Source organism: Octodon degus, unplaced genomic scaffold (genome assembly GCF_000260255.1).
Source record: "Octodon degus isolate 3935 unplaced genomic scaffold, OctDeg1.0 scaffold00018, whole genome shotgun sequence".
NCBI classification, from domain to species: domain Eukaryota; kingdom Metazoa; phylum Chordata; class Mammalia; order Rodentia; family Octodontidae; genus Octodon; species Octodon degus.
Genome location: NW_004524594.1, coordinates 17,588,233 through 17,614,869, shown reverse-complemented (window position 1 = coordinate 17,614,869; position 26,637 = coordinate 17,588,233). Strand labels below are relative to the sequence as shown.

At 52.4% G+C, this 26,637-nt stretch overlaps 1 protein-coding gene across 1 annotated transcript in view; it reads left to right on the top strand.

The window, feature by feature from the left end:
* Nucleotides 1-6,941: 6,941 nt before the first annotated feature.
* Nucleotides 6,942-26,637, top strand: part of Osbpl5 (oxysterol binding protein like 5) — an 84,035-nt gene continuing 64,339 nt past the window's right edge. The window contains exon 1 of the mRNA XM_023710687.1: nucleotides 6,942-6,960. Within this exon, the coding sequence (XP_023566455.1) occupies nucleotides 6,946-6,960 (15 nt within the window). The 5' untranslated portion in view covers nucleotides 6,942-6,945. The remainder of the gene's footprint in view (nucleotides 6,961-26,637) is intronic.

Below are 26,637 nucleotides of genomic sequence, written 5' to 3'. Positions count from 1 at the left end.
ATGCATAATGTACAGCAAGCTATGCCTGCCGGGAATTTCTGCCAGGATAAGAGCTGGCTTCCTTGGTCTGAGTCATGTCATTCTACAGGGGAAGAAACTGAAGTCCAGGCAAGGTGGGGTCTGCCCCAGGCTGTCCAGCTGGACAGTGGCAGAGCCCATGCCCACGGTGATGGAACCAAGGCCTCACCCTCACATCTGTTCTGATGACAGACACGTGAGCACCTCTGTGACACTCAGAGCTGTGGGCCCAGGGTTCTCATGAACACTCACATGTTTCAGCCTCATAAGGTCTCGGGTCTGTTAAGATTGGTCCCAGCCCTCTCCCCCAGACAGATGGCAGCAGGGGCCATGGCAAAAAGCATAGGCAGGGCTAATGGCCTGGAAGAGAATGACCTGCAAGAGGTGGCTGCAGGGACAGACGCTGAGTAAGGACATTTGGCAGCTTCCTGTGGGGAGCCAGGCCCAGACGTGCCAGAGAGGCAGAAGAGCCCAAAAAGACAGATGGAGCCACCTGCGGGTACCAGCAAGACCCTGGGATGGCTCATTCCCCATTAGTGCCTCACTACCAGGCTGTTCAGCTTCTGCCCTACACAGAGAGGAGGCCAGGGTGTCCCTGCAGCAAGGGCAGTCTTTCCAGAGCATATTCCAGGAGGGGTTACTCCCTCCCCTAAAATACTTTCTTCATTGCTCTTCAGGGGCTCTGAAATCACACTGTGAGCATCTCATGGTAGGGCAGGAAGGTAGGACAAACTGACCCATGAGGTCAGGGAGGAAGATGGAAAAGGGGAGATCTGTTCCTATGCAGGGGTTGGACCAGTGCTGGGGAGAAACCAGGAGAGAAGCAGAGCAAGGTTCTGAGGGCAACCATCTCCCCTGCTGCTGTTCTAAGAGGGACAGAGGAGCAGCCATGCTTCCAGGGACTCAGGGCCGGTGATGCAGCCTTGCACCAAGCGTCTGACACAGCATCTGTTCATCATATCATTATCATCACCATCATCACTGGCTTCCTTGTCACTATCACCAAGGTCACCTCTGTGACACACATCTTCACCTTCACCAGAATCACTATAACCATCCTTTCCATCATCATTGCCATCATTATCATCACCTGCACCAAAATCACCATCATCACTGTCTTCACCATCACCATGACCATCCCCACCATCACCATGACCACCCCCAGCATCACCATGACCACCCCCACCATCACCATGACCACCTCCACCATCACCATGACCACTCCCACCATCACCATGACCACCCCCACCATCACCATGACTACCTCCACCATCATCATGACCACCCCCACCATCACCATGACCACCCCCACCATCACCATGACCACCCCCACCATCACCATGACTACCCCCACCATCATCATGACTACCCCCATCATCACCATGACCACCCCCACCATCACCATGACTACCTCCACCATCACCATGACCACCCCCACCATCATCATAACCACCCCCACCATCATCATGACCACCACCATCATCACCATCTTCACTATCACTGTGGTCATTCCCATCATCTTTAGCAGCAGCAGCAGCACCACATCACCATTCCCATCATCATCATCTTGACCATACCAAAATTACCATCAGCACCAACACCACCATTGCCATCTTCACCACCACCACTATCTTTATCATTATCATCAATATCACCATCCTTGTGACTCTTCCTCAAGGCATGACCACTCTCTGTTGAGGAAGCCAGGAGGAAGAAAGCACACACCTTTTCTCTGTTCCTGCACTCCCAGCCTTCCCTAAACCACCCCCACTGAACCTTAGTGCCTGCCTGACCCTATGTAACACAAGCAGCTTCTTCACCAGGCAAGTCTCCACATTACAAGATTGGACATCAACAATCTCCAACGCACATAGGACACAAGCCTCTTTAGGGGCGTTTGCACGTGTAATGAGCATGGGCTCGGGAGTATTGGTACCAACTTGGTCTGTATCAGTATTGGACACAGACCAGCTAGGTGCCAGTCAGTGCTGTTGCCCAGGAGAGAGGGAGGGAGTAGAAGGGAGAAGAGGAAGAGAAAAAGAGAGGAATGAGGAAAGGGGATCAGAAGAGAGAGAGAGAAAGAAGGGAGGGAGGGAAGAAAAGAAAGTTAGAGAGGGAGGAAGAGAGAGGAAGGGGGAAAGACAGGAGTAGGGAGGAGGAGTAGGGCTATCTGTAGGAGAGGTGGAGGATGCACAGGGTGAGGGAATGTGGGGTATCTAAAGGATGGTGAAATTTTCACTTTTGGCAGTGGAAAATGAAGACTCCTCCCAAGCCATCACCAACTAGATTACCGACCTCTGCCATTTTCTCTATTTTAGAGTGGGAATGCCTTCCCTGTGCCTTTGAAAGAAAAAAAAAAAACAGTCTTTGTGTAAAAGGGGCTGTCTTAGTTAGTTACTTTCTCATTGTTAGACACAATACCCAAGATCCACAACTCTGGGGAGAAAAGGCTTATTTTTGGCTCACGGTTTCCAGAGGTTTCAGTCCATAGTCAGTTGGTTTTCAAGCAGGGAAGGGTGGCAGAGGGGCACGGTAGAGGAAACACAGCCTATGCTGCAGCAGCAAGAAGCAGAGAGGGATCAAGGCAGGAGGGCTGGAGATAGACCCTTTATCTTAGTTACTTCTCATGTTGCCTAACTTTCACCCAAAGTAAAAGGAGGAAATACTTCACTCACAGTTTGTAAGAGGTTTCTGTCTATAATGGCTGGTTCCAAGGCAGGGTGGCATGGCAGACAGACATTGCAGAGGGGCAGACAGAAGGTAACAAAACAAGCCAATGGATGACCACAGTTACTTCTATTCCTTATCTTATCCCAACTACTTAGGGTGAGCAGCACTCACACCCTTAACCCCAGTGCCCTTGAGCCTAGCATTGCACCGTGAATCAATCCCAGTATCATACACTCTAGATCCAGCCCCACACTCTGATAAAGCCCCACCTATGACTGCTTGAGGCTTTGGAGGGATGTCTAGACACAAGCCAAGATATCCTTCCAGGCCATGACCCCAGTAACCCACATCCTCCAACCAGGCTTCACCTCCCAACATCATATTTAGCTATAAACTTATCAGTTTATCAGTGGACCAATCCACTGATAAGCATCACATACTCATGATCCAAGAACCCCCCAAAGCCCCACTTATAAGTGGATGAGTCTTCGGGGGCATTTAGATATAAACCATGATGTTCCACCACTGCCCCCCAAAAACTTATGCACATCTCTTTATGCAAAATGTGTTTAGTTCATCTCTAAGAGCTGCCAAAGTCATAACAGTTCCAGCTAAAAAGTCCATGCCCAAAGTCTGCCCTGTGATGTTAGACAAATGCTTAGCCGTGAGCTCCTGTAAAAATGAAAAGTGAAACACTTCCAATCTACAATGGTACAGGGTAAACATCCCCACTCTAAAAGGGAGAAATGGAGGATAGAAAGGAATGGGACCAAAACAAGACTGAAACTCATCTGGATTTCTGAAATCCTATAGATTCATGTCCAGCACCCTCAGAAAATTGCAGTGAAATGTGACCTTCACAGGACCTCAGTACCATTACCCTTGTGACATTGCCTATAGTTGTGGCCCTCGTGCTTCTCTCTTGGGCTGCCTTTATTCACTTGGGGTTTTTCTCAGCCAGCCCCATTCCTGGCTTTCCCAACATCCTGGGGTCTCCACTGCACTTTCTACTTTACTGCCCTCTCAGGGGCACACCGCCTGATCTCCCAATCCTTCTTCTGAAATCTGAATGGGATCCTTTCTGACCCCACAACTCTTGCATTCTCCATGCATAGAAAATCAGCTCCATGTGCATAATGTCAAGTTCAGCCACCAGCTAGAGCAGTAGCTGAGCCCTTTTGCACCTTGTTTGGAGTTGGAGAGGCATCTAAATGCCCATCCTCTGGCTGAGCATAGTAAACTGAACCCTGAGGATCAATTTCCTAAGCAGCTCTTCTCCATCTTCTCCAACTTAATGCCCTGGGCTTTCTTCTCAAAGCACTTCTGCAATTTGAAGTCTTCAAAGAGTGATGCTTTTGCATATGCCCTTAAGCCGTTTTCCTTCTTGATCTGTTCCAAAGTATTTGAATTCTTTGTAATGTTTACCTTTCAGGACCCAAGCTCCTCTGCTCCATATTTGTAGGCCCCAAGCTTTGTTTGCAGCCAAACTATTTAAATAATTCTGCTGGGCCCTTTGCTCTCAATTTTCAAAGTAGAGCTGACTAAAAACCTCCAGTAGTACCCAAGCCAGGGCCTTGAAATTCCCTCCATCAGATTAAGTAGTCTGCCACCCTTAATCTCAGCCACCCTCAAAGCAGCAGAATATGAGCAAATTTTCTACCAAAGCATATTCACACACAGCCTAGAAACCAACACCTATAGAGTCCTTGTTCCCACCTGAAACCTCCTGAGCTTGATCTTTACTAGCTGCAGTTTTCTCAATATGATGGTTTTCTTTTTCTTTTCCATGTATGTATTTGGTACAGGGTCTCAATACGCAGCTCAGACTCGCAGGGATCCTCTTGTTTTCAGCCTCCCCAGTGCTAGGATTACAGGCATGTGCCACCATGCCCGAACTCAGTCCTTGACTCAGTGTGCCAGGGGGCAGGATCAGTGTGGCATGTGGGGCCCAGAATCGAACTCTGGTCCCTGCACTTGCCAAAACAAGGGCTTAGCCTGCTGAGCTATCTCGTTTGCCCTCAACATGGTGGTTTTCTTAACTCTGACCAGAGTCTCCAGATCAAGTTCAGCTCTTAGTATTCTGTAGCTGCTCCTCCAGCTGGACTCCCCAAACCTTTCCAAGCTCCTCCGAATGACCGATTCCAGTGGCTTCTGAACCACATGGTCAGGTAACATTCCAGAAATAACCCATCCCCTGGTACCAAAATATATCTTACTGTTTTCTTGTTGGCACCGCGAAATACCCAACATCCACAACTCTACGGAGGCCGTAGAGGACTTCTTGCCCTCCCCTGTGCATTGACTGGCAAGTCATCTCTGTCCCTCTAGGCTGAAGTCACTCTCACTGACTATCTGGGCAAGAAAAGCCTGGTGGGGAGCCAAACTACCCCCAAAGTCCCCAGCATTGTGCAGCTGAGTCCCTAATCTCACATTTACATGGACTGTGCCCACCCCTTGTCCCCACCAGGCCATGCTCCCCCTGTTTGCACATCATTGATGCTGGCCAAGGAAGAAGATGGGCAGGAATCTACAGGACTTCACAGCAGGAAACACCGGCAGCCCCTGGCCCTGGCTGGCTGGTATAGAATGTCCTAGACTGCCACAGTTCCCCAAAATGAATAAGACAAACATCTCCTACTAGCTGCCCACAACTTCCTGGCCACAGAGCAGCCTCCATCAGCCATCGCTCCCCCAGTACCCCAGGAAGTGAGGTTCCACATTTCCTGAGCCATCCTCCCACAGAAAGCTGGGATGGCGAGCCTCACAGATACTCAGCGTCCATGTCTGTAACCTGGGGACTAGGACATCTTTCAAAAAGCATCTCTGGGGAGGTCATATGAGAGGAATAACATGACACTGTGTGTTCGGGGGCACTTACTACATTCCATGATCTGGATTCCGTCTGTGTACAAAGATCACCTCCCCCGTCCCCTGGAGGGTCGTGATGAGTGCTCATACAGCTCAAGTTATAGCCTCCAGGGTCTTCTGCTTTCTCTTTGATGTGACAAGTTTCAGCAAAGTATCATGTTCACAAGGCCATGTGGGCAGATGTGGGCAGGCCACTCTGAGACCCCCTACCACCTAGAATGCTGCAGCCCATCGCCGCAGTCCACAGCGCTGTGCCATTTGCTGTCCAGGAATCTGGGCCACCTCTGTTAAGGGCAGGCTGCTCCTGCTTGATGCTGGCACATGGAAGGCAAAAGGTTCCCGCAGCTGAGAGCCAGGGACTGCCTTATGGCACATTCCAGGCACAAAGGACAGACACTGAAGTCATCTGTCACACTGCCCTCCCAGCAGCCACCTACCAGAAGCCCCCTGGCTGCCTGTGCTGGGTGTCTGTGGCCCTCTGAACCAGCTTCTGCAGGCTTCTTCTACAAAAGATTTCCTGTGAACAACATGGGCTTGGGTAGTGCTGTGCAGAGGGGAGTCGACTGGGCTAAACTGAGCCGGACTGAGCCAGACTGAACTGGAAAGGGCTGAACTGATTAAAGTCAAACTGGGCTGGACTAGGCTTGACCAGGCTGGGCTGAACTGAGCTGGTCTGGACTTTGTTCGGCTGTGAGGCAGCCACATACTCAGCTATGGGGACTAACTCTAGAATACAGGAAGATGAGCCAAAATCTTAGGAACCCTTAACCAGTTGTCATGGTCCTCGGTCTCAGCCCCACCTCTCCTAGGGGAGAAAAGCCACCACAAGTCATGGGGTGCCTGTCAGGAGGATGTTCTCTGTGTTTGAGGGTGAAGCCTCGGCTTCCCTGCAGTCCCTAAACAAACTCGCTGCAGAGTGGGGCAGTGGCTTCTCGGTGTTAGGTAACACACCCTGCTCACACGGCTCGCCACTGCAACCAAGGCTGCAGCCAGGTTCGCCTGGTGCCTGCCCAGGAGGCAGCAACTACAGCTGGTCCAGCTCGAGGGGATAGCTGACCCTCATACACCACGCATGTAATCAGTTGTGGCTGCCCCTGGGATGTGCATCTGAGACTCCCTGAGAGCCACCAGCCTCTGCAATAGCCCCCTAAACCCCCAGCCCGACGCTGCGCTCTACCCGCGCAGCCTTGCAACACCTGTGTGCCCGAGAGGACTCAGCTCCTCCGTCTGGAGCCGGGTCCCTGCCAGGAAGAGCCTGTGCTGGGGGCGGAGCAGCCGGGGTCTGTGCCATTGGCTGAGCAGTCTGCTGGGCGGGCACAGCCCACTGGGGACAGCAGAGCTGAGCCGGGCAGCGACGACCAGCCTAGAGGAGAGACCCCCATCGACCTCATGCCCTGCTGCACGGTGAGTGCCGCCCCACACAGCCCCTGCTCAGACACCTGAGCACCCGCGCCTCTCACCTGGTGTGTGTGGGTCCCCTCCTCTGGGGTCCAGCTGCTGCTGCAGCACTAGGATCCTGTGATCGCTGTACTTGAGGGTCCGGAACCTCGTGGGAAGAAGACTAGGGGGTGGTCTCCCCTACCCCTGAGGCTGTTATGCAGATATCATAGTGCGTTGGGGACTGCACCGTAACCAGCCAGGCAAGAACCCCACGAGGCACCACCACCACTGGTGCCAGGTCGCTGGCCATCAGCAGCGCCCCGCCTGTTCAGAGCCCAGCAGGCAGTGGGCTCCAACAGCGCCACCTTGAGGTGCCCCAGCGTCAGTTGCTGCATTGCACCCACTTCCCAGCACCTGCTCCATTCCTCCAGGCTCGCCGCTGCCGCCACAACCACTGAGGGCAGCAGGCTGGTGAGGGACCGTACAAACCCTCCAGGGGCAGGGAAACAGGACAGGTGGGCTGAGGAGAACCTGTCGGCAGGTACCAGCCCCTTGTGTTCAACCCCTTGGGAAGCGTCCTCCTGTCCTGTCTGTGTCTGTGACTTTCAACTCCTCTCACTCAGTTATTCTTTTTTAAGAAGCAGACTTGAAAGGGGCTATTTCTAAACCCTTGATCTAATATGATCTAATATGGCATTGGCAGAATAGAAGAGACAGCTGAAGATAGTCAGGTGGTGGTGGAGGGGTCTCCCACACTCCATGAACAGTCTAAGAACTTTTGCAGACTACTGAGTACAGACAGGGGGTCTAGGGGCCGGGTACAGTCTTCAGGGCTCCAGGGTCAGGTCATTGGCAGTGGGAGGGAGGCTGGTGGCTGCAGACCTGATTGAAGGAGATCCTGCATCCAACCTGAGGTCATGGGGTGCTGACCCTGCTGACCTTTAGCTGAGGTCCAGGTCCCTGAACTGTGTTTGTACTCAGGCTCCTGAGAACAGAAGACCAGCCCTCACCTGAGGAAGCAAGGGGGGCAGTGAGGAAGGAGCCCCAAGTAGGGATCCAGGGAAAGAGCCAGTGCGGGTGGAGCAGCTGTGCTGATTAATGGAGTGCCACCAACTGGCCCTCACACTTGCCAGGTGCTACTGGAGAAGGTTAGAGCGATGGCCCCTGTAGAGCATCCAGCAGGGACACAGGAACTGTGTTGCATGCTTTCCCAGCATTTATGTAACACCACTCACGAGCGGCAGCCACCCAGAACGCCTCACCCGGGAGCTTCAGTGTCTTGCCCTGTGCTAAACAGGACCCTCCAGGCTTCTCAGTCAGCTGAGGGTCCTGCTGCTAGGGGCCACCTGCTCTGAGTATGCACAGGGTCACAGCCAACAGGCACAACCCCCTGGAGAGGTGTCCATGGGAGTCTTGGCAGAGAGGCCCAATGCCTCCTCCAGGCAGTCCTCCACCAGAGCTATACTTCTTGGCTGACTATGCAGCAAAGCACGTAGGATGACACACTAAGTGCTGATCGACCAGCCAAGGCAGGGAGCCTGCGGACCCGTGTGGAGCCCCAGTTGTACAACCCTAGGAGGGTCCGGGGACCTCTCATCCTTGGTTTCTCATTGGCAAAGTGGGAGAAGAGCTTGCATAGGACATTCATGAAAGAGGATAAGTGGGTCCCCACAAAGTCTCAAGTGCCACACTTAACCAAGCAGAACACATGAGGTCACCTAAGACATGGGCCACTTCACAGGGTATGGCCCAGGACCCAGAGCTGCTGCCCACTCTGGGGATAGGCCAAGTGGGCTCAGCACCGGGGACCCCAGGTCCTCAGGCATGGCTAGGAGTCTAGAGCTGAGATCCCCGGGCACCCTCAGGCCCTGCCATGCTCTGGCCCTTGGCCTCATCATCCTCTGCTCCAAGAGTCAGCTTGCAGTTCCTGGACACCCCCCTTTGCTTCTGGCCAGCTCCTGGCCTTGGGTGGGAAGAGGAGGGGAATCCCAGTTGACCTGAGCACCGTCTCAACTACAAGCACCACGGAAGGGAAGGGGGTGGCAGGGAGGAGCACAAGGCTGCCAAGAGCCAAGAGAGAAGGAAACAAGATGAGTGGGCTCCTCCTGGCACCCCAGAGGCCACCTACACACACACACACACACACACACACACACACACACACACACACACACACAGGTGCCTGTGGGTTCAGCGTTGTCCTGTCCCTGTGGCTGAAACCCCTAGCAGTTCAAGGCTTCCTCTCCTACCCAGTGGCCCTGGCAGAGGCTCCTGAAGCTGGCAGAGCCAGAGCCTGAAATGACTACAGAGAGGGGGCTTCTTGGAGGGGCCATGAGGAGGGGTCTTCTGGCAAAAGAACTGATTGTGGGGTGAGGGAAGAGAGGAGGCCGGGCAATGTCCCTACCAGTGTCCTCCAGGCTCCCTCCCTTCCCTTGGGCCCACACATACCCCCAGGCCCAGGTGACTCAGACGGAGTGCTTGCAGCCTCCGTCCAGATCCTTGCCACCACATCCCCCCATTCCAAGGGTCAGGCAGCACCAAGACTACCCAACCTGCTTCCTCCTCACACTCTCCAGGGTGAAGCTGAGGCAGAAACAAGGTCACCCCAGCTCCTTCCAGCCAGAGCAGGCTGCAGGATTCCCCACCTCAGGCTGACTCAGGGACTCGGGACAGATGCTGGTCACCTTTGCTTCCAACACAAATTTCATGTCTTGCCTGAGTCAGGGCCAGTGTTCTTGATAGGGCAGACTGTCCAGCTGATAATTTATCCTTATACAGCAAAGCAAGTGTCTCTCTCTCCAGACCCCTGTCACCCTCAGTGTCCCCAGCTCACATCCCGCTCAGACCTCCTTCGCTGCATCTTCTTGGCTCTATCTCCAGGCCCGATTGGGGGACTGGCTCAGGCTGGGGCCTCCCAGCTGTCACATCAGGCTTGGGGGCCCTGGGGGTAAAAGGGAGGGGCATCTGGGGTGACGTTTCCAGGGGTCTGTCATCCTATCTACATGTTGGCCATCTGTCTCCTAAATGTCCCCAGTCTGGAAGGTAGGACTCTGTTTTCCACAGGCTGGGTTCCCATGGCACAGAATGCCCAACCTTGGGCAGCCCCATAGAAATACTGACACCAGCCAGGCATGAGGCTGTCACCTAGACACACACTGGGCCCCCAGGACCTCCAAAGCTGAGGAATGCCAGCTGAGGGATGGGCCCATGCAGACTCAGCACCTTCTTCTCCAGGGATCTGTCCTGTCACTGGCACTTGCAGCTTGCTGTCGCCACCACCTTCATTGTGTCCTTGACAGGTATATGAAAGTCAGAGAGAGGTGACACAGGCCTCCTGGCACAGATGGTGCCTGTCTGGCCATCATGAGTTATAGCAGGGAAGAGAGGAAGGTTTGGTGGCAGAGAAAGATGTGAGCTCCCAAAGCATTCAACTAAGTCCCTACTGAGCATCCTTACCGCCCTTTGTACCTGTGCTGTGTCCCTGTCTTCCACTCTTAGCACCCCCGCCCTTGTCACAGCCTTGGACAGCCCCATCCTCAATCAATACCAGTGAGCTGTGTGCTTATTTCCTCCTGGCCTATGGGCTGAATAATCCCATGTTTCTTCCAGAGGCCAGAACCCCAAGAATAGACTGGTCCTCTTGATGCTGCAAGAGTCTGTTCTAGCCCTGTCTGTAGCTCCGTAGAGGCAGTAGAAGCATCGCTGCCTTCTGCTTGCTGTCTCAGAGATAGATTCATCCTGGGGGTGTTTTTGGAGGACTTGACCACCCTACGTCACAGGTCGTCTTGGATCAGCTGTCCTGTGGGGCATGTCCACAGCAAACACGCCCTCAGCAAGAACAAAGTCAGAGTAGGGATGTTGCTGTGACACCACTGGGGCACACATGCCGGACAACAGCCAAGCCCCTACTGGACGACAGCTCCCCTGCCTGTTATCTTTGTGGCTGGGGCCCTATGGACTGTCCCAAGGTCCCTACCACTTGCAGGCCAGGCTCAGGACTGAATGAAGGACTCCAGAAGGGACATGCAGACGTAGGCCCCAGCCCTTCTGCCTCTCAAGTGGATACCAGAGGACAGCCAAGCTCAGGGGTCCTGTAGGATGTTGGGACTAGTACAGGACAGGAAGCAGAAGTAACCTAGGTCGGCCGCTACCTGCAGGTAAGCTGAGCATACAAGTGACAGCCAAAGTAACTTCCCCAAGCCAGACCTGGCTTCTCATATCAGTCAGGAAATGTTGGCTGGTTACAATCAACACCGTCTGAGAAGTCTCAGTGCCCCAGCCTGGAGCTACTGTGGTGTTCAGAATGCCAGCTCTAGTCCAACCCATACTTGACCCAGCGGTGGCCAGTGGATTTTTTGTTTTTATTTCCCAGAGCAACTTCCTCTCTTCCCAGCAGGGGTCAGTGTGGGACAGGGTTTGCTGGAGGACCTCGCAGGCTCTTCACCTGAGACCTTCTCTAGGAAGTAGATGGCAGGGAAATGTGAAGAGAGGAGGGCTGGGCCATGCCTTGGGCCCAGCCCAGTGCCAAGGGCTACCATGTCCAGGGTCAGCACAGTGGGCCAAAGCTGCAAGGCCTGACTGTCACCCAGGAGGGCTTGCTGCAAAGACCCAGGGCCAACCCAATCTCCCACCCCCACCCTATGCCCACCTGTGCTGGCTAGTGGGTCTAGTAGAGGGGGTGGGGCACCGACTGCATGCCCAGCACACTGCTAAAAAGCTCCTCAAGACAAACAAACCAACAAACAAGCTTTGCCATGAATGTCGTTAAAATTTCCACTTGACAGATGGGAAGGCTGAGACCTTGGAGAGGACAGCAAGCTGCCCTCCCAGGCTGAGGTTTTTGAGCCTCCCTCCTTCCTTCTTTCTACTGCTACTTTTTTTTGGGAAGAAGGTGATTACCACACCTTCTTTCTGGATTAAAAGGAGAAAGGTTTTTCTTCTAATTAAGCCTCTTAAAAGACGAAAGATAAGCTGCTGGAAATCCCTCAGGGAGCCTGCCAAGGCCAGTTCACAGCAGACAAGATGCCAAGCTGCTGCGGTTTCCAGAGGGCACAAAGCACTGACAACCTCTGCCTGGATTGCGGAGGGCTCTCTAGGTAAAGGGGTGCACCGCATGAGCCTAGGAGGGCCTGCAGGAAAAGGCACATCCTCCCCAATCCCAGAGAGGCCCTGGCAGGTCTGCAAAGGCCCTGAGGATGCCCACACTGGTCCTGAGCCTGGCCTGGGCCTGTCTGGAGGCAGAGAAGGCAGAAGTTAGGGCAGTGAGGGGTACAGACCTGGCAGCAGTGCTCCCAAGGATTCCTCCGGCTGCACCCCACCCAGCCAGGAAAAGCTCAGCCCGCACGTAGGCGGCACTGGCTCAGGGCTTCCTCCGTCTTTCCTCTCACCTCCTGCACGGGAAGTAGCTTATCGGGGCTCCAAAAGGTCACCCTGGCCGGAAAGAGCAAATAGCCCAAGTAGGGAAGGGAGGAGCTGGCAGCTGGTCCAGGGGTTTTTTCTGAGTCTCCCTCTGTCCACGCAGTTCTGGAAATGTATCCCTGGGGGTGGTGTGGGGCAGGGATACCAGTCTAAGTTTTGTCTTGCTCTGTGCAGCCAGCCAGCTCTTTGCCTCAGAGTCCAGGCCCTGCCTCAATCCAAACACATCATTCAGCCATCTCCTCTCAGGGCTACAGGTCCCATTTGGTCAGCTGGGAGGAGGGGGTGCCCCAAGATTCCCTCCCAGTGGCATGCTCTGGGCAGGTCTCTTTTCTATAGCCTGGAATCCCCACTAGTACACGAAGCAGGAATCCCAGTAGCTATGGGGTGGGGATCACTCACCCACAGCTCTTTTCTCCAAGTGACCTATTTATAAAATAGAGAGGCATTTGTGTGGGTGCTGAGGAGGGGGGTCTTGTGCCCACACCCAGTGGGCTTCCTGCTCTGGGAGGGGATAGCTGCCAATTGCAGCTGACTGGGACCTTCCAGATAGCCACAAGGACTGAGCTGTCCCACACCCCAGTTCCTTCCATTTTACAGCCCCCCTCCCACAGAGGTGGGGAACACCGTCCTTTTGACCTCAGTACCTCCATCTGTGTCTGGTGCTATACTCCCTGGCATCGCCCTGTTGGAATTTCCAGCAATCCCAAGGGTCCCAGTATTGCCCAGGTCCTCAGCTGGTTGTGCCTGGTGTCACACAGAGTGTGTTCTCCTGAGGCCTGGGCTTTGTCTCTGGGAAACTGGGGTGACAGGGAGGCCCTCCCTCCCCCTGGGGCTGGAGCTGGTATGGCACAAACTGGCTGCTTAGGGTGTGGGGCCCGTGAGAAGGAGGGCTTAAGGATCACCCTGCAAGAGGGATCTTTTGGAAGTCACCACCCCAGAGGCATGGTTTGGGGGCAGTTAGGTCAGTACTCCTGCCCCATCTCTGCCAGGCCTGACCATCTCTTACCCACCTCCTCAAAGCCTTTGGGGTCTGGCTACAAGCCACAGTCCTGAACCCACCAAGTAGAAGATGGGGTCCGGGGAAGCACATGCTGCTGGGAAGGGGTTGCTCCCAGCCAGGAAATCATGTACTCTCCATGAGAGCTAAATGTGTGGTAGACAGCTCCCACTTGCCACCTACAGGGGGTGGAGTCCTGTTCTCACAGTGTGCCTGGATGACCCCAGCAGACCACCTCACCTAGGAGCAAAAGGAGGAAATTGAGTCCCAAGGACTAAAGTCACTTGAGGCACTTCTGACCTCACAGGACTCATTTGAGTTTGAGTCCCGCTCTGCTGGACCCCAAGCCCTGAGCACTGGCTCTCCCCAGAGCCTGATAGGCAAACCCAGCTTGGGCTCACCTGCCAGGAGCTCAGAGCCAGTGAGCTCCCACAAGCACGTTCCAGGCGCCACTGTGCAAGGCCCAGTTCCAATGACTCACCCTGTCCTCAGTCTGCTCCCAGCTCAGTGGCCTCTGGAGTCACGGACCTTGGGCTAAGTGGGCTGGGGAGATAGCTTGGCAGTCTAAGCACCTGCCTGGTAAGCACCAGAATCCAGGTTCGATCCCTGGTACCACATGCCCTGCTGGCCCTTGCCCCTGCTGGTCACCAAGACCAGGCATGGTGTCGCATGCAGTCAGCCTCCCCAGTGCTGGGATTACAGGTGTATGCCACCATGTCCAGTCTTGGTGGCAGGCTCAGCGCGCCAAGGGGCAGAGCCAGTGCAGCATATAGTGCCGGGGATTGAACCCTGATTCCTGCACTTGCCAAAGTAGGCTCTTAGTCTGCTAAGCTATCTCTCCAGCTCAACCCTGTGAGGGTTTAAATCAGGTTTGAGTCCCCCAGCTTAGTTCTCTCTTTGAGATTGTTTTGGTTTTTGGGTTCTTTCAGATTCTGTATGATTTTTAGGAGGGATTTTTCTATTTCTGTGGAAATTTACTTTGGGATCTTGAAAGAAATCGCATGGAATCTGTAGATGGCTTGCGGGGAGGGCGTGCATCTAAGTGGGTAGCTCTGCTTTGTCCTGGGACCCACCCCCACCTGTGAACTGGGCATTCCACGTGAAGCAACAGGCCATAGCAGCCAAGCAGACTCAGATTTTAAGCACCTAGACCTTTGCTATCTCTACGGTAGCCATCGGCCATGCAGAGTTAGTTGGGTTGTTTTGTTTTGTTTTGCTTTGTCTTTTTGAGACAGGGCCTTGCTATGCAGTTCAGGCTGGCTTTGAGCTCACTTTGTAGCCCAGGCTGGTCTCAAACTCAAAAATATCCTCCTGCCTCTACCTCCCAAGATTTGGGATTACAGGTGTGCACCCCCACACCTAGCTCAGGCAGAGTTATTAAAACTGACACTTGATGAACTCAAACCCGGTCACACTAGCCATGTTCCAAGTGCTCAACAGCTGCGTATGTCTGGCAACCAGCACCCCAGCAGGCCCCATAGCTTCCAGGACGCTTCATGCCACAAAGTTCTGTTGGATGATGCTGTTGTAGATTTCAGTTGTAAGAGGCCAGACATGGGAATGCAAAAATCCCAAATTCCTACGGGTCCTGGATGGGCTGATGGTCCTAAGGGCCTTAAACAGAAATGAGCGTATGGCGTTCAGTTGCTAGCAGCTGGGGTTACAGTTCTGTCGGGGGGGGGTGTTGGGCTTGGAGGGGGCACTGAGGACCCTTAGGAAGTGAGAGAGGAGAGTGGGTACTGGGGGTAACTGGGACAGGCACAGTCTGGGGTCCATTTACCTCCCAAAGCAGGACATGAGTAGGAGCTGTGGGCCCAGTCCAGCCCCAGGTACAGTCACTGTCCCCTCCCTCATGAACTCTTCTGGTGACACCCCCATGCTTTCTCCCTCAGTGACTGAATAGTGAGGGCTTTTTTTTCTCCTGTGGCCAGAGAAAGGCCTGTACTCAGCTCCCCTGCTGAGTCCTGTGGCCCACAGGCCAACTGTGTGTCCCTTCCTCTCGGGCCAGGGCCTAGTATCAGCCTGCCAGCCCATTCCAGAGTAGGTGTCCAGCAGAGCAGTGAGTCATGAATGGCTGGGTCTGGGACCTCAGGCCCACCTGTGCATCTGGGCTGAGAACAGCCAGACCCTGACTCAGAAGCTGTCTCTGTTCAGGGGGAACCCTTTCCATGCTGCCAAGCTCCTCCTGTGGTGACAGACCCTGGCCTAGTCCAGGACAAAACCATGGTCATCGCCCCACAGGATGCTCATATAAGGTCCCAGTCACTTGTGGAGACTCTGAAGATGCGAGGCCGTGCCAGTAGCTCCTGCCCAGCCTGCAAGGCCCTCAGACAGGAAGCAGAGGTGGCTTCCTGGCTCTGAGCTGGCCTGTGGGGCTGTCCTCAATTGATGACCAATGTCTGTGGGCCTATCCCCAATTCCAAGCCATGCCATCAGAGAGCTTGAGGATCCCAGAACATCCTGGCGATCAGACTCCAAGCACGCCAGGGTAGGAAGCTGTTTCTGAGAGGTCCAGATCTGCCGGCACACTCTGGGCTTTCCTCAGACTGTTTCCAACTCCTGACCCCCACCCAAGTCACTTCACATACCCACGCTCATTACTGTATGCAGCCTTGCATTTGGATCATTGCTTATGGTGTGGACAGGTTCTTTTCTCATCATTCCACTGATATGCTTCTTTTGAGATATATTCTGTAAAATTCACACTTTTCATTGTGTGAGGTTTTTTTTTTCAAATTATTATTATTTTTTTTAGGGGGCGGGGAAGAACCGGGGATTGAACTTAGGCCCTTGCGCTTGCCAGGGAAGTGCTTATTCCACTGAGCCATCTCCCCGGCCCCTGTGTAAGTGAGTTTTAACAAATGTGCAGTTATGTAAGTACACCACAGGCAAGTTACAGAACAATTCCAACACTACAGGACCGACCCTGGGATTTCCATGGTCAACCCTTCCCATCTCTTCCTCAGCACCTGACAAATTTGATCTCTTCTGTTCTGGCAGTTTTGCCATTTCCAGAATGTTCTATGAACCATGCGGTGTGTTGACTTTCACGTGTGGCTTCTTCCCTCCAGGAGAGTATGTGAGATTCACGCGTGCCACTGTGTGTGTCCATGGTCTGTTCCTCCAATTGTTAAATAATATCCACTGAAATAGCACATAAGGTACATTCACCCCACTGAAGCAGGCTCGGCCTCTGTCTGCCCTGAGCAACTGTGAATTAAGCTGTAAGAAACACGTATACAGGTTCTTGTGGGGAGTGTGTCTTCGTTCCACCAGGGAATTCTCAGGGGCACCATGTGCTATCCTTCCAGAAACTGGCAGTCGATCCTCCAGGGTAGCCACCCCCTCTTGCATCCCACGAGTACTACGGGAGGCAATGCGGCTCCACACATCCCAGATGCCCCGGCGTCTGGTATCTGTGTAGTGGTGGCTGTCATTTTCCTGGGTGGATGGCCGCTTCTGTGCAGATTCTCCAGTGGCTACGCCCATTGAGTCTCATTCACCACATGTGTTGCCTCTTTGGTGAAGTTACAGTTCAAACCTTTGGCTCACTTTTCATTGGGCTACTTTCTAGGGTCCTTCTTATATTCCAGGCTTAAGTCCTTTACCGTACATGCACTTTGTAAAACTTCTTCTTCCAGTCTCTGGTTTGCCTTTTCTCTTAGTGGTGTCTTCTAAAGAGAAGTTTCTAATTTTCCTGATGTCCTATGTGTCATTTTGGTGTGGCATGGTTTTGTGCTTTTGTTGTTATATCTAAGAGACCATTACCTAGGGTAAGGCCACAGAAGTTTTTCTCCTATGTACTTTTGCAGAAGTTTTATAGTTTTAGGCTTTATGTTTAGGTCTGGGATCCCATGTCAACATCATTTTTTTATTAGAGTGCATAGGCTGTGTGTGTGTATGTGTGAGAGAGAGAGAGAGCGCTTTCTGTTACCGTAACAAAACGCCTGAGTTAACCCACTTGAAACACAAAGGTTTATTTTGGTTCACAGTTTTGAAGGTTGTCGTCCATGGTCTGTGGCCCTAAAGCTTTTGGACCTGTGATGAGTCAACATATCCTGGCACGAACCCATGGTGGAGAGAGCTGCTCACATCACGGCAGCTGAGGACATGAAGAAAGACAGGAAAGTGTCAGGGTGCATACAAGTACACATCCCTGAGAACCGCACTTCCTTGCTCTAGGCCCTTCCTCTACACCGCTCTATCACTTCCCAACAGCACCACAGTTTGGCAACCAAATCTTCAACAGCTGAGCCTGGGGGTCCCAGCTATCCAAACCATAGCAACATGAGTCAATTTATTTGTTTGTTGGTTAGTGTGTTTTCGCAAGAGTGACCGTCATTCCACTATCTGTTGAAAGGGCCGCCCTTTCTCCATTGGATGGCCTTTTGCATCTTTGCATCTTTGTCCAAAATCAATGGAGCATATATTCCTGGCCTCCCTTCTGTTCCATTAACCTGCGAGCCTGTTCTCTTGCCAGTACTAATGCCAGACTGTCTTAGTCACAGCAACTCTATGGTGAGGCCTGAACCCAAGTAGCAGAAGTCCTCCCACTTGATTCTTTTCCAAAACTGTGTTAGCCAATATAAGTACTTACTTTTCTATGTGAATTTTAGAATCAGCTTGTACATTTCTATCAAAAAAAGAAATCCTGCTGGGATTTTGATTGGGATTGTAAGGAGCCTCACAATTATTCTAGAGGAAATTAACATTTTAACAATACTGAGTGCCCCAAATGGTAAGTATGATCCAGCTTTCCATTTATTTATGTTTCATTTGACCTAAGCATTTTTTTGTAATGTAGTTGGTTCATGTCCTCACTATGTAGCTCAGACTCGTAGTGATCCTCCTGTTGTCAGCCTCCTCAGCACTGGGATTACAGGCATGTGCCACCATGCCCAGACTCTGTGGCTGGTTCAGGGTGTCCAGGGGTGGAGCCAGTGCAGCATGTGGTGCTGGGGATCAAATTCTGGTCCCTGCACATTCCTAAGCAGGCGCTTAGTCCACTGAGCTATCTCGCAGGTCTGGCATTTTGTATTTTAAGCAAACAGATGCTTCTGCTCTTTCGTTAAACATAAATATTTCCCAAATAGCTCAGTGGATTAAAGCACCTGCAAAAAGGCGCAGGGCCCAGAGGTTTGAATCCCGGGCCTGCCCTGCCAGCTCCACCACCAAAGGGCTCTAAGATGGCAATTGAGACTGGGCATGGTGGCATGCTCCTGTAATCCCAGCTCTTGGGAGGCTAGTAGTGAGATCCTGAACACCCTGTACACCCTTCCCTAAAGTACAAACAACAACAACAACAACAACAACAACAACAATAATAATAATAATAATAATAATAACAACAATATTTCATGTATTTTGATGCAATTTTTTATTTTTTTATTTTTAGGGAAGGGTCTACAGGGTACTGAGGGTCTCACTACTAGATCAGACTCATAGTGATCAACCTGTTTACAACCTCCCAAGAGCTGGGATTACAAGAGCACCCACCACACCCAGTCTCAATTGCTGTCTCAGCGCGTCCCTGGGGCAGGGCCGGCACAGCTGGCCAAGGGATCGAACCTCTGGCCCTTGCACCTGCTTGCAGGCGCTTTAATCCACTGAGCTATTTGGCTGGCCCTTGATGCAATTTTAATAGTACTATATTGCTATAAAATTTTAAAATTTCCAAATGTTTGTCACTAATGCATGACAACACAATTGACCTTTGTCTATTGACCTGGCACCACAGGACCTGGTTCAACTCACCTACTAGTTCTAGTAGCTGCTTTATTGTTCTGTAGTATGTCTCTCATAGGTAGCTGAATTATTTCAAGCAAAGACAATGTCATCTCTTCCTTCCCAAACTGTGTCCTTTTTTACGTCCTTCTCTTGTCCTACCACACTGTTCTAGGACTGCACATGCTGGGGCGGGGGGGAAGTGGTGATAGCGGATGTCTTTGCTCTCTTCCCCACCGGCAGCAGATAGCTTGGCATTTGTCACCAGGAGGTGTGATGTTGGCTGAGGTTTCCCATGGATGCCCTCTGCTAAGCTCTAGTAAAGCTCCTGTAGAGGGGTGTCTGTCACAATACTGATCTTCCAAGAATCATGATCATGACCTTCCATTCAAATGTCCTAAAATGAGCTTGGACCACACTAAATCCTTTCATAAGACTCTCTTCTCCCTTCACGTTCTTCTATAAAAGGAGAAAATGAGACCAGAATTACCTTTCCAGAAACACTAAGGTGTTTCCACCACAACTGAAACATAGTCCAAACACACGGATCATCCAGGCCGCCGTGTGGGATCGGCATCCTCCAGTGTGAGGTGCGGGTTCCTGGCCTTACCCCTGCCCTCTCTTACTCTGGCCTACTGCCCACATGGGCCTCTGGACGTGCCATGAGCTCACCAAGCTTGCGGCCTCTTTACACATGGCACCTATTGTGCTATGGCGGCCTCCTTCCCCTGGAAGGTCTTTACTCGGTGTTATCCTTTCTGAAGTCTCCCCAGCCATCACTTCAAGAGCCCCTGACCCATCCCCACTCAACATCCATGCCTCTCCCTAGCGCTTTCCCAGGCTGGCTTTCCTCCGCAGCATTGCCGGGGTCTGGGTCCATATACCTGTTTTCTCTTTCTACAAGAGACTGTGAGTGACAGGCATGCAGGAGCTTTTCATTTGCCCCACTTATAGCCATGGCCCTGTATGGTCAGCACCTGCACTTAAATCACAATGGGGGTCCTTCTCTGAGTATCCCCAACTCAAGGAGCAGGACAAAGCACAGAGCAGAAATGATGAGACCATACTTTTTTTTCAGTACCAGGGATTGAACTCAGGACCTTGAGCTTGCCAGAAAAGCACTTATTCCACTGAGTTATTGCCCCAGCCCCCGAGACCACACTCTTGAGAGCCTGCACTCCCCTGTCATGTAAGTGTGGTGGTTCCAGCAAACTTGATGCTGTGCTCCAGGGTGGTCACAGAGATGGGGGTGAGCATTGACCCTCTTTGTGCCAGACACTAGAGCGATGCTTCACGTGGGGCTCACCTACACCAGGGAGGTGCCAAGTCAATGCCTGCTGTCCCTGACAGAGAGAGTCAGAATGATGTTATGTGAACCCAATTGGGGACACAGTGGGTTGCATCATTAGAAAGTGTTCTCATTAGTAACAGTCCCAACTAACAACCTACAAATGGAAACAGAGCAAGCCTGAGTAGCTACCCAGCACCAGAGAGAAAGGAGCGTGGAGCCCATCTTACTGGTGTTCAAGCCTGTTTTCTGCAAGAGGCTCATGGGATATTTACGACCCTCAGGCTCCTTCCCTGTGGGAAATGGGAAACTCTGCTACCTGCTAGAGTTCTGGAATTGACTGCACTAGAAGCAATGATTGTACAGTGTCAACTGCAGTGTCAGCCACAGTGAATGTTCACCCCAGGCAGATGGGATCATGGCCATGGTAAGGGTAGCGGTGATCAGGATGGAGGTGGCAGAGGTAGAGAGGTGCTAGTTGTGGTCAAAATGGTGATAGTCTTGTAATTATGGAATGGGGATGGGGATGGGAATGATGAGATGGTGGTGGTGGTGGTGGTGGTGACGACGGTTACAGTGATAGTGATCACAATGGTGGCAGTGGTGATGGTGGTGATAGTGACCAGGATGCTGATAGATACGTGATATTGAGAATGATGGTGATGGTGATGGTGGTGGTGACATTGAAAGTGACAATGATGGGGATGGCGGTGGTGATCATAGTGATGGTGGGGATGGTCATGATGGTGATAACCATGGTGGTGGCAGTGATGATGGTGATGGTGACAATGGTGATGGCAGTGAGACAGACCATGATGCTGACAGTTTCGTGATATTGATGATGGTGATGGTGATGGTGGTGATTACAGGAGAGAAAACATAAGGATGACAAAGCCCAGATTTCTACCTTGTACTCACCCAAAGCCCAAGAACTCTATCTTGGAATCTTTTTGCCCTGCATTCCAACATCTGTGGGCCGTTAATTTTCCTTAAAAAAATTATTGAAGGCCACAAAGAACACTTGTTTCTATGGTTTGTACCTATTAATATTTACTGTAAGTTTTCAAGGTATTTATTCATTTGGACAGTAATAGTATAAACCTCTTACATTAGTAATACAACACATTATTTATGAAAACCAAATATATTTTCCAAAGCAAAAATATTGACTGGCATTGTTTTATACTTCCATGAGTTGCTTTAATGCCTGGTTTAATAGAGGTCACCTGGATTCAGATGCCTGCCTCGGGAGTCAGTCCACCGCGGTGTACACATATGTGGCTTAAGAAGATCCCACTGTGAGTCATGGGAGAATACAGAAGAAAAAGGCAAAGCGCACTCTAGCATCAAAACGAAGACAGTTGAGACTGTGTGGACCCTTCAAGGTCTCAAGGAGTTGAGGTCCTCCAAAGCTAGTAGAGGGTCCTACTGTTCCTGTAGGAGCAACGAAAGAGCCTCAGAGTCCTACAGGTCCCAGTACTGACTTGACGTGTGCCCTAGGGTGTTCTCCGCCCTTAGAGGTCTTAGTAGCCTTTAGCTGCTGGCTTGGGTCATCGTTCCCAACTGCCTCTCAATGGGTGAGTGATGCCTGCTAGCCCTAACCCAGTCCCGTAAGAAGATGCCCAACGGGCAGTGGGTGCAGGGTGTGCGGTCACTGGCAGATTCAGCCATTTGAACCCACAGAGCCAACCTCCCTGTAATGGATCTGTTTCCCAAAAGAAAGGGCAACATCTCTCCTGAGCCATCCATCTGGTGGTTCCTCTGAGCACACATTCCTTCTGGCAGATCCTGGAGTGGGATTTGGGTTCTCTGCTCAACTCACTGCAGGCTCTGGGGAGAAGCCCCTGACTCCTCCAGATAGAGGCAGGCAGGATGTGTCGGATTCCTTGTGACTCTCCCACAGACGGACTAAAGATCCCTGGAAGAAAGTTAGCCTTTCTCCCCAGTGTGCAAAATCTTACCCTTTGAAGATGTCCAGTGCCTCCTAGCTGGCCAACAAGCAGCAGGCCAAAAGGACAGCCCAGTGAATGTCCCACTGCACACTGCTCTGGGGAGGCCCTAACTGCACGTTCATCCTTCTCCATGACTAAAGGCCAGCAGTAGTGTCTAGCCTGGCCTTAGCACTAGGACCAGCTCCAGTCAGAGGCTTCTCAGGCCCCAACACTGTGCGCTCACAACAGGGGCCCTCAGACCGAGCAGCAGTCCAGCAGCAAAGAGAAGCAGCCCAGTAAGACCAACCCCTGCCCAGTCCAAAGGGCAAGTGGATGAAACTACAGAAGGACACACATTGCTGTGGGTTGCATTGTGCCCCGTGAAAGATATGCTCCCCACCAAAGCCCCAGGCCTGTGTGACTCAGTGTGAACACAGGGCCTTGCTGAAGTGCTTAAGTTCAGGATTTCTAGTACAAATCATCCTAGACTGTCCCATGGGTCCAAATCCAATTCCTGTGTCTTTATGAGAGAAGAAAGGTAGAAATTTGGGGACATGGATCTGCAGAAGGACAAGCTTGGTATGAGGACAGAAGCAGAGATTGGGGCTCTGCATCTAGAAGGCTGGGAGCACCAATGCCCCCAGCAGTGACAGAGGCTGGAGAGAGCCAGGAAAGACTCCTCTCCCATGGCGCCGCTAAAGGACCAGCCCTTCCTGCCTCCTCCCAGGCTTCTGACCTGTGGGGCTGGGACAGAATGTACATTCCTGTTGTGTACGGCCCCCAGTTCACAGTGGACCTTTTTGAGGTAGCCCAGGACACTAACAGCCTGTTGACAGACACCTTATCTGTGGGACTTCACTGGGTCCTCACCTCCTCTGAGGTCATCGTGTGTCTCAGGCTAAAATTGTCCTCCTGGGGAGTCAGTACCCACTGTGAAGGCTCAAGGTCTCATTGGTTTTGGAATCAGAATTAGACAAGGTAAGCCTGTGCATTTTGGCTTTGCCATGGTGAACAGGATGAGCTGTTCTTCCTAACAGGTATGACAGGCATCTTGCCTCTGTCAGTCTTTCTTTCACATACCCCCCATCTATATGTCTTTCAAACACACACACACACACACACACACACACACACACACACACACACACTCTGCAGGTCCTTAGCCCTGGCCCTCCAGCTGCTCTCCTGTGGCCTCCAAAGTGGACACACTAGGCCTCCTAGGTGAGGACGTGGATAGACCGTCACCTCCCCAGAGATGGCTCTCTTTGAGGTCTGTTCCTTCAGGTGCCACCAGGGATGATGTCCTTCTCCTGTCCCCAGCCTGGCCAGACCTTCCCCTACGCCCATCCCATGCTGTGGCTGTGGTTGCTCTTTGGTGGGAAGGGGATGCAGTCTCGCTGCTCAGAGGGGACAGAAGTGCTCCTGCCAGAAGTCCCCAGGGAGGCTCCAGTTGCCCTATGCTAAGCCCCCTCCACTTGTTCCCTAAGTACTCGTGGGGGGCAGCAAGACACATCACAACTAAGTCACAACCAGCTCCCAAGCCAAAGTGACAAATAAAGGGCCAGTTTTTGAGGTGAACGCCAAACCTGCCCCCAACGAGGCTACTGAAAGGCAGTGGATGGGCCAGCACAGCTCCAAGCTGCCCAGCATGAGCCACACCACATTGTTCCACCAGCAACTTGTCTCAAGGAGCTGCCCTATGCAGGGTGGGCACTGGGTGGCATGTGGAACCACTGGGCATTGCTTCTTCACAGTAGGGTCACCAGCCACACCCAAGTTGATAGTCCTCATCATCTGCACCTGGGAGTCACTTCAAGGACAAGCTGTGTCATTGTGGAGCCACCCCAGGGAGAGCATTTCCAGGACAGCTAATGCCACTCAGCAGTGTACATGGTCCCCACAAATAGAACCTTCCTGCCCTCTCAGATGAGCATCCAGTGATTTCCAGGGAGGAAGAAATTCCATGTTTTTGAGGGGATCAATGTCATGTATTTGCCTAGATCAGGGGCTTAGATGTGTCTCCCTGGAGGACAGAGTTAGCTCTGTGTGTGTGTGTGTGTGTGTGTGTGTGTGTGTGACAGAGACAGAGACAGAGCTAGCACAAGTCATCAAGGCACAGGCCTGGCCTGGGCTCCAGTGCCGTAGGAGTCACAATGGCCAGGAGAAGCTATGCCAAGGCTGCAGGTTCACAGAGAACAGAGAACAGCTCCTGCCTCTCCCCGTCCCCACACCTGGCATGGCGATTCAGCCCAGGACTATGCCACTGCACTCTCCCTGGGAGAGGACAGGAACATGTTGGGGGACACAGGGCCTCCCTACTCCTCCTCTGCTTACCTGAGGATTTTGGAAGGGAGATTTGGCTTCCTACAATGGCCTGTGGCCAGAGTGGTGATCTGCAGTTTCTGAAGCTAGGAGACTGGTAGGTTGAAGTTGGGAAGGCTGGGGCAGGTTGATGTCACAGAACAGGCTGTTCCTTTTCATGGCCATCCTGCCTGTCCTGCCTGACATACCTAGACCCAAGGTATGGAGAAAAAGGGCCTGCCACTGCTCCCAGTGCTAGCTTGGCTTCTCTGGCCTACCTCTGTCTCTGCTGCCTGAACCTCTGCCTCTGTACTTATAGCATGGGGCCTGGGATGGCCCTGAGCCTCTGGGTGGTAGGGAAGATGTAGTCACCCAGGTAAAGTTGAAAACAGTGCCAGGTGCCCAGGAAGTGGTCAGTCTGCCCTTGTTGTCGCGATGAGCTACCATTTTCTGAACCTCATAGGCTTTAAATTTCCCTCAAGCCCACCATCCGGGGAGAGTTAGCCCAACCTTTGCCTAGGTAAGGAAACTGAGATGCAGAGACGAGAGTCTCAGAGGAGGAACATTCAAAAGCCCACACCCCTGGGGCAATAGCAGGGGCAACAGCTGGACCCCACCACTACCAAGAGTGACAAGGCAAGTGCCCATTGGGAATCAGGGTCTGGCCTGAGTACTCTCACTACTTGGGTCCAAGTTTGCTCGCTTATAAGTAGGCATTGCTGCCGCCAGTGCCCTAGAGAGCACTAGTGAGCTGACAGGGATGAGGGCACCTGGTGCCACCCTCAGCTTTGATCTTTCTCCCTAGTGGACCATGCTTGGCTAACACTGGTCTTGCAGAGACCAGAGCTTCAGGCACCACTTCTTGGAAGGTCTGGGCCACAGCCTCTCCCAGAGGGACACTGGGTGCCACAGAATTCCATGAGTCTTCCTTGAGTTAGGGGGTCTTCATGAAACCAGACTGCTGGAGAGCCACCCTTTGTAGACTTCCTGCTGCACCTTTATTTTCCCATCTGTAAAATGAAGCTGATCATGAAACACCAGGGCTGAATCAAGGGTACCTGTCATGAGAAAGGACCACAGTGGCTGCTATGAACCCCTTGGGAGGCACCAGGATAAGATGCACGGTCCCGGGATCTGGATGGGTCCTGGCAGCAGGGGCCTTGGGGAGCCTCTGTAACCCCACAGGCTGACCACCAGAATGAAGGCTTGACCCTAGAACACCATTTCCTAGGTTTTTTCTTAGCAACAGGGACACTAGGGGCCTGACCATTCTGTCTTTGGGGAATGTTTGGGAGGCCACCTCCAAATGCCAGCAGCCCCCTCCCCCATCATGGCAGGAAACACTGTCTGCAGAGGTGGCCCGGTGCCGCTTCAAGTCAGGAGGCAAAATCACTCCAACTAAGAACCAACACTCTAGAGACTCAGATTGAAACAGTTCTGGCTTTAAATTGTTCTCTGTTCATTCAGAGTAAAATCCACCTTTTCTGCAAAGACCTGTTTAAATCTCACTGATCACTAACACAGCTTCCTGGATTACAGTGAATTCCACACTGATGGGCTAGGAGGTGCCAGCCCTCCCACCTTGCGTACCTGGCAGAGGGCGCTCCTCCCTCACCAGGCCAGCACTGTGGAAGCCTGAAGTCTCACTGGGCATTCGCAGCCATTCATAAGGTGGCAAGTGTCTCACTATGGCTCTCTACTCACAAGAAAACTGAGGCAGAGAGGAGCACAAACTTGCCCAAGGTCAACAGCTGCTGGTGCCAAGCCCAGTGAACCCCAAGTCTGGTGCCCAAGTTTCCTCATCTCTAGCCACCTCTGTCCCCTGCTCTGCCTGTCTTAGAGATGTTTTAGCTCACATTTCCTGAGCTGGCTGCCCGGCACACGTGCTGTATTCATTTGCCAGATGAAGAAGCCGAGGTCCACAGAGGCCAGCGAAGGAGCTGCTTTCTGGCAGCAACAGGATTCACGTCTGCCTTCAGGCTTACTGCTGTGTCTCCAGAGCCAGGTGAGAAGCAAGAGAGGGACTTTCTGGGGGAGTCCGA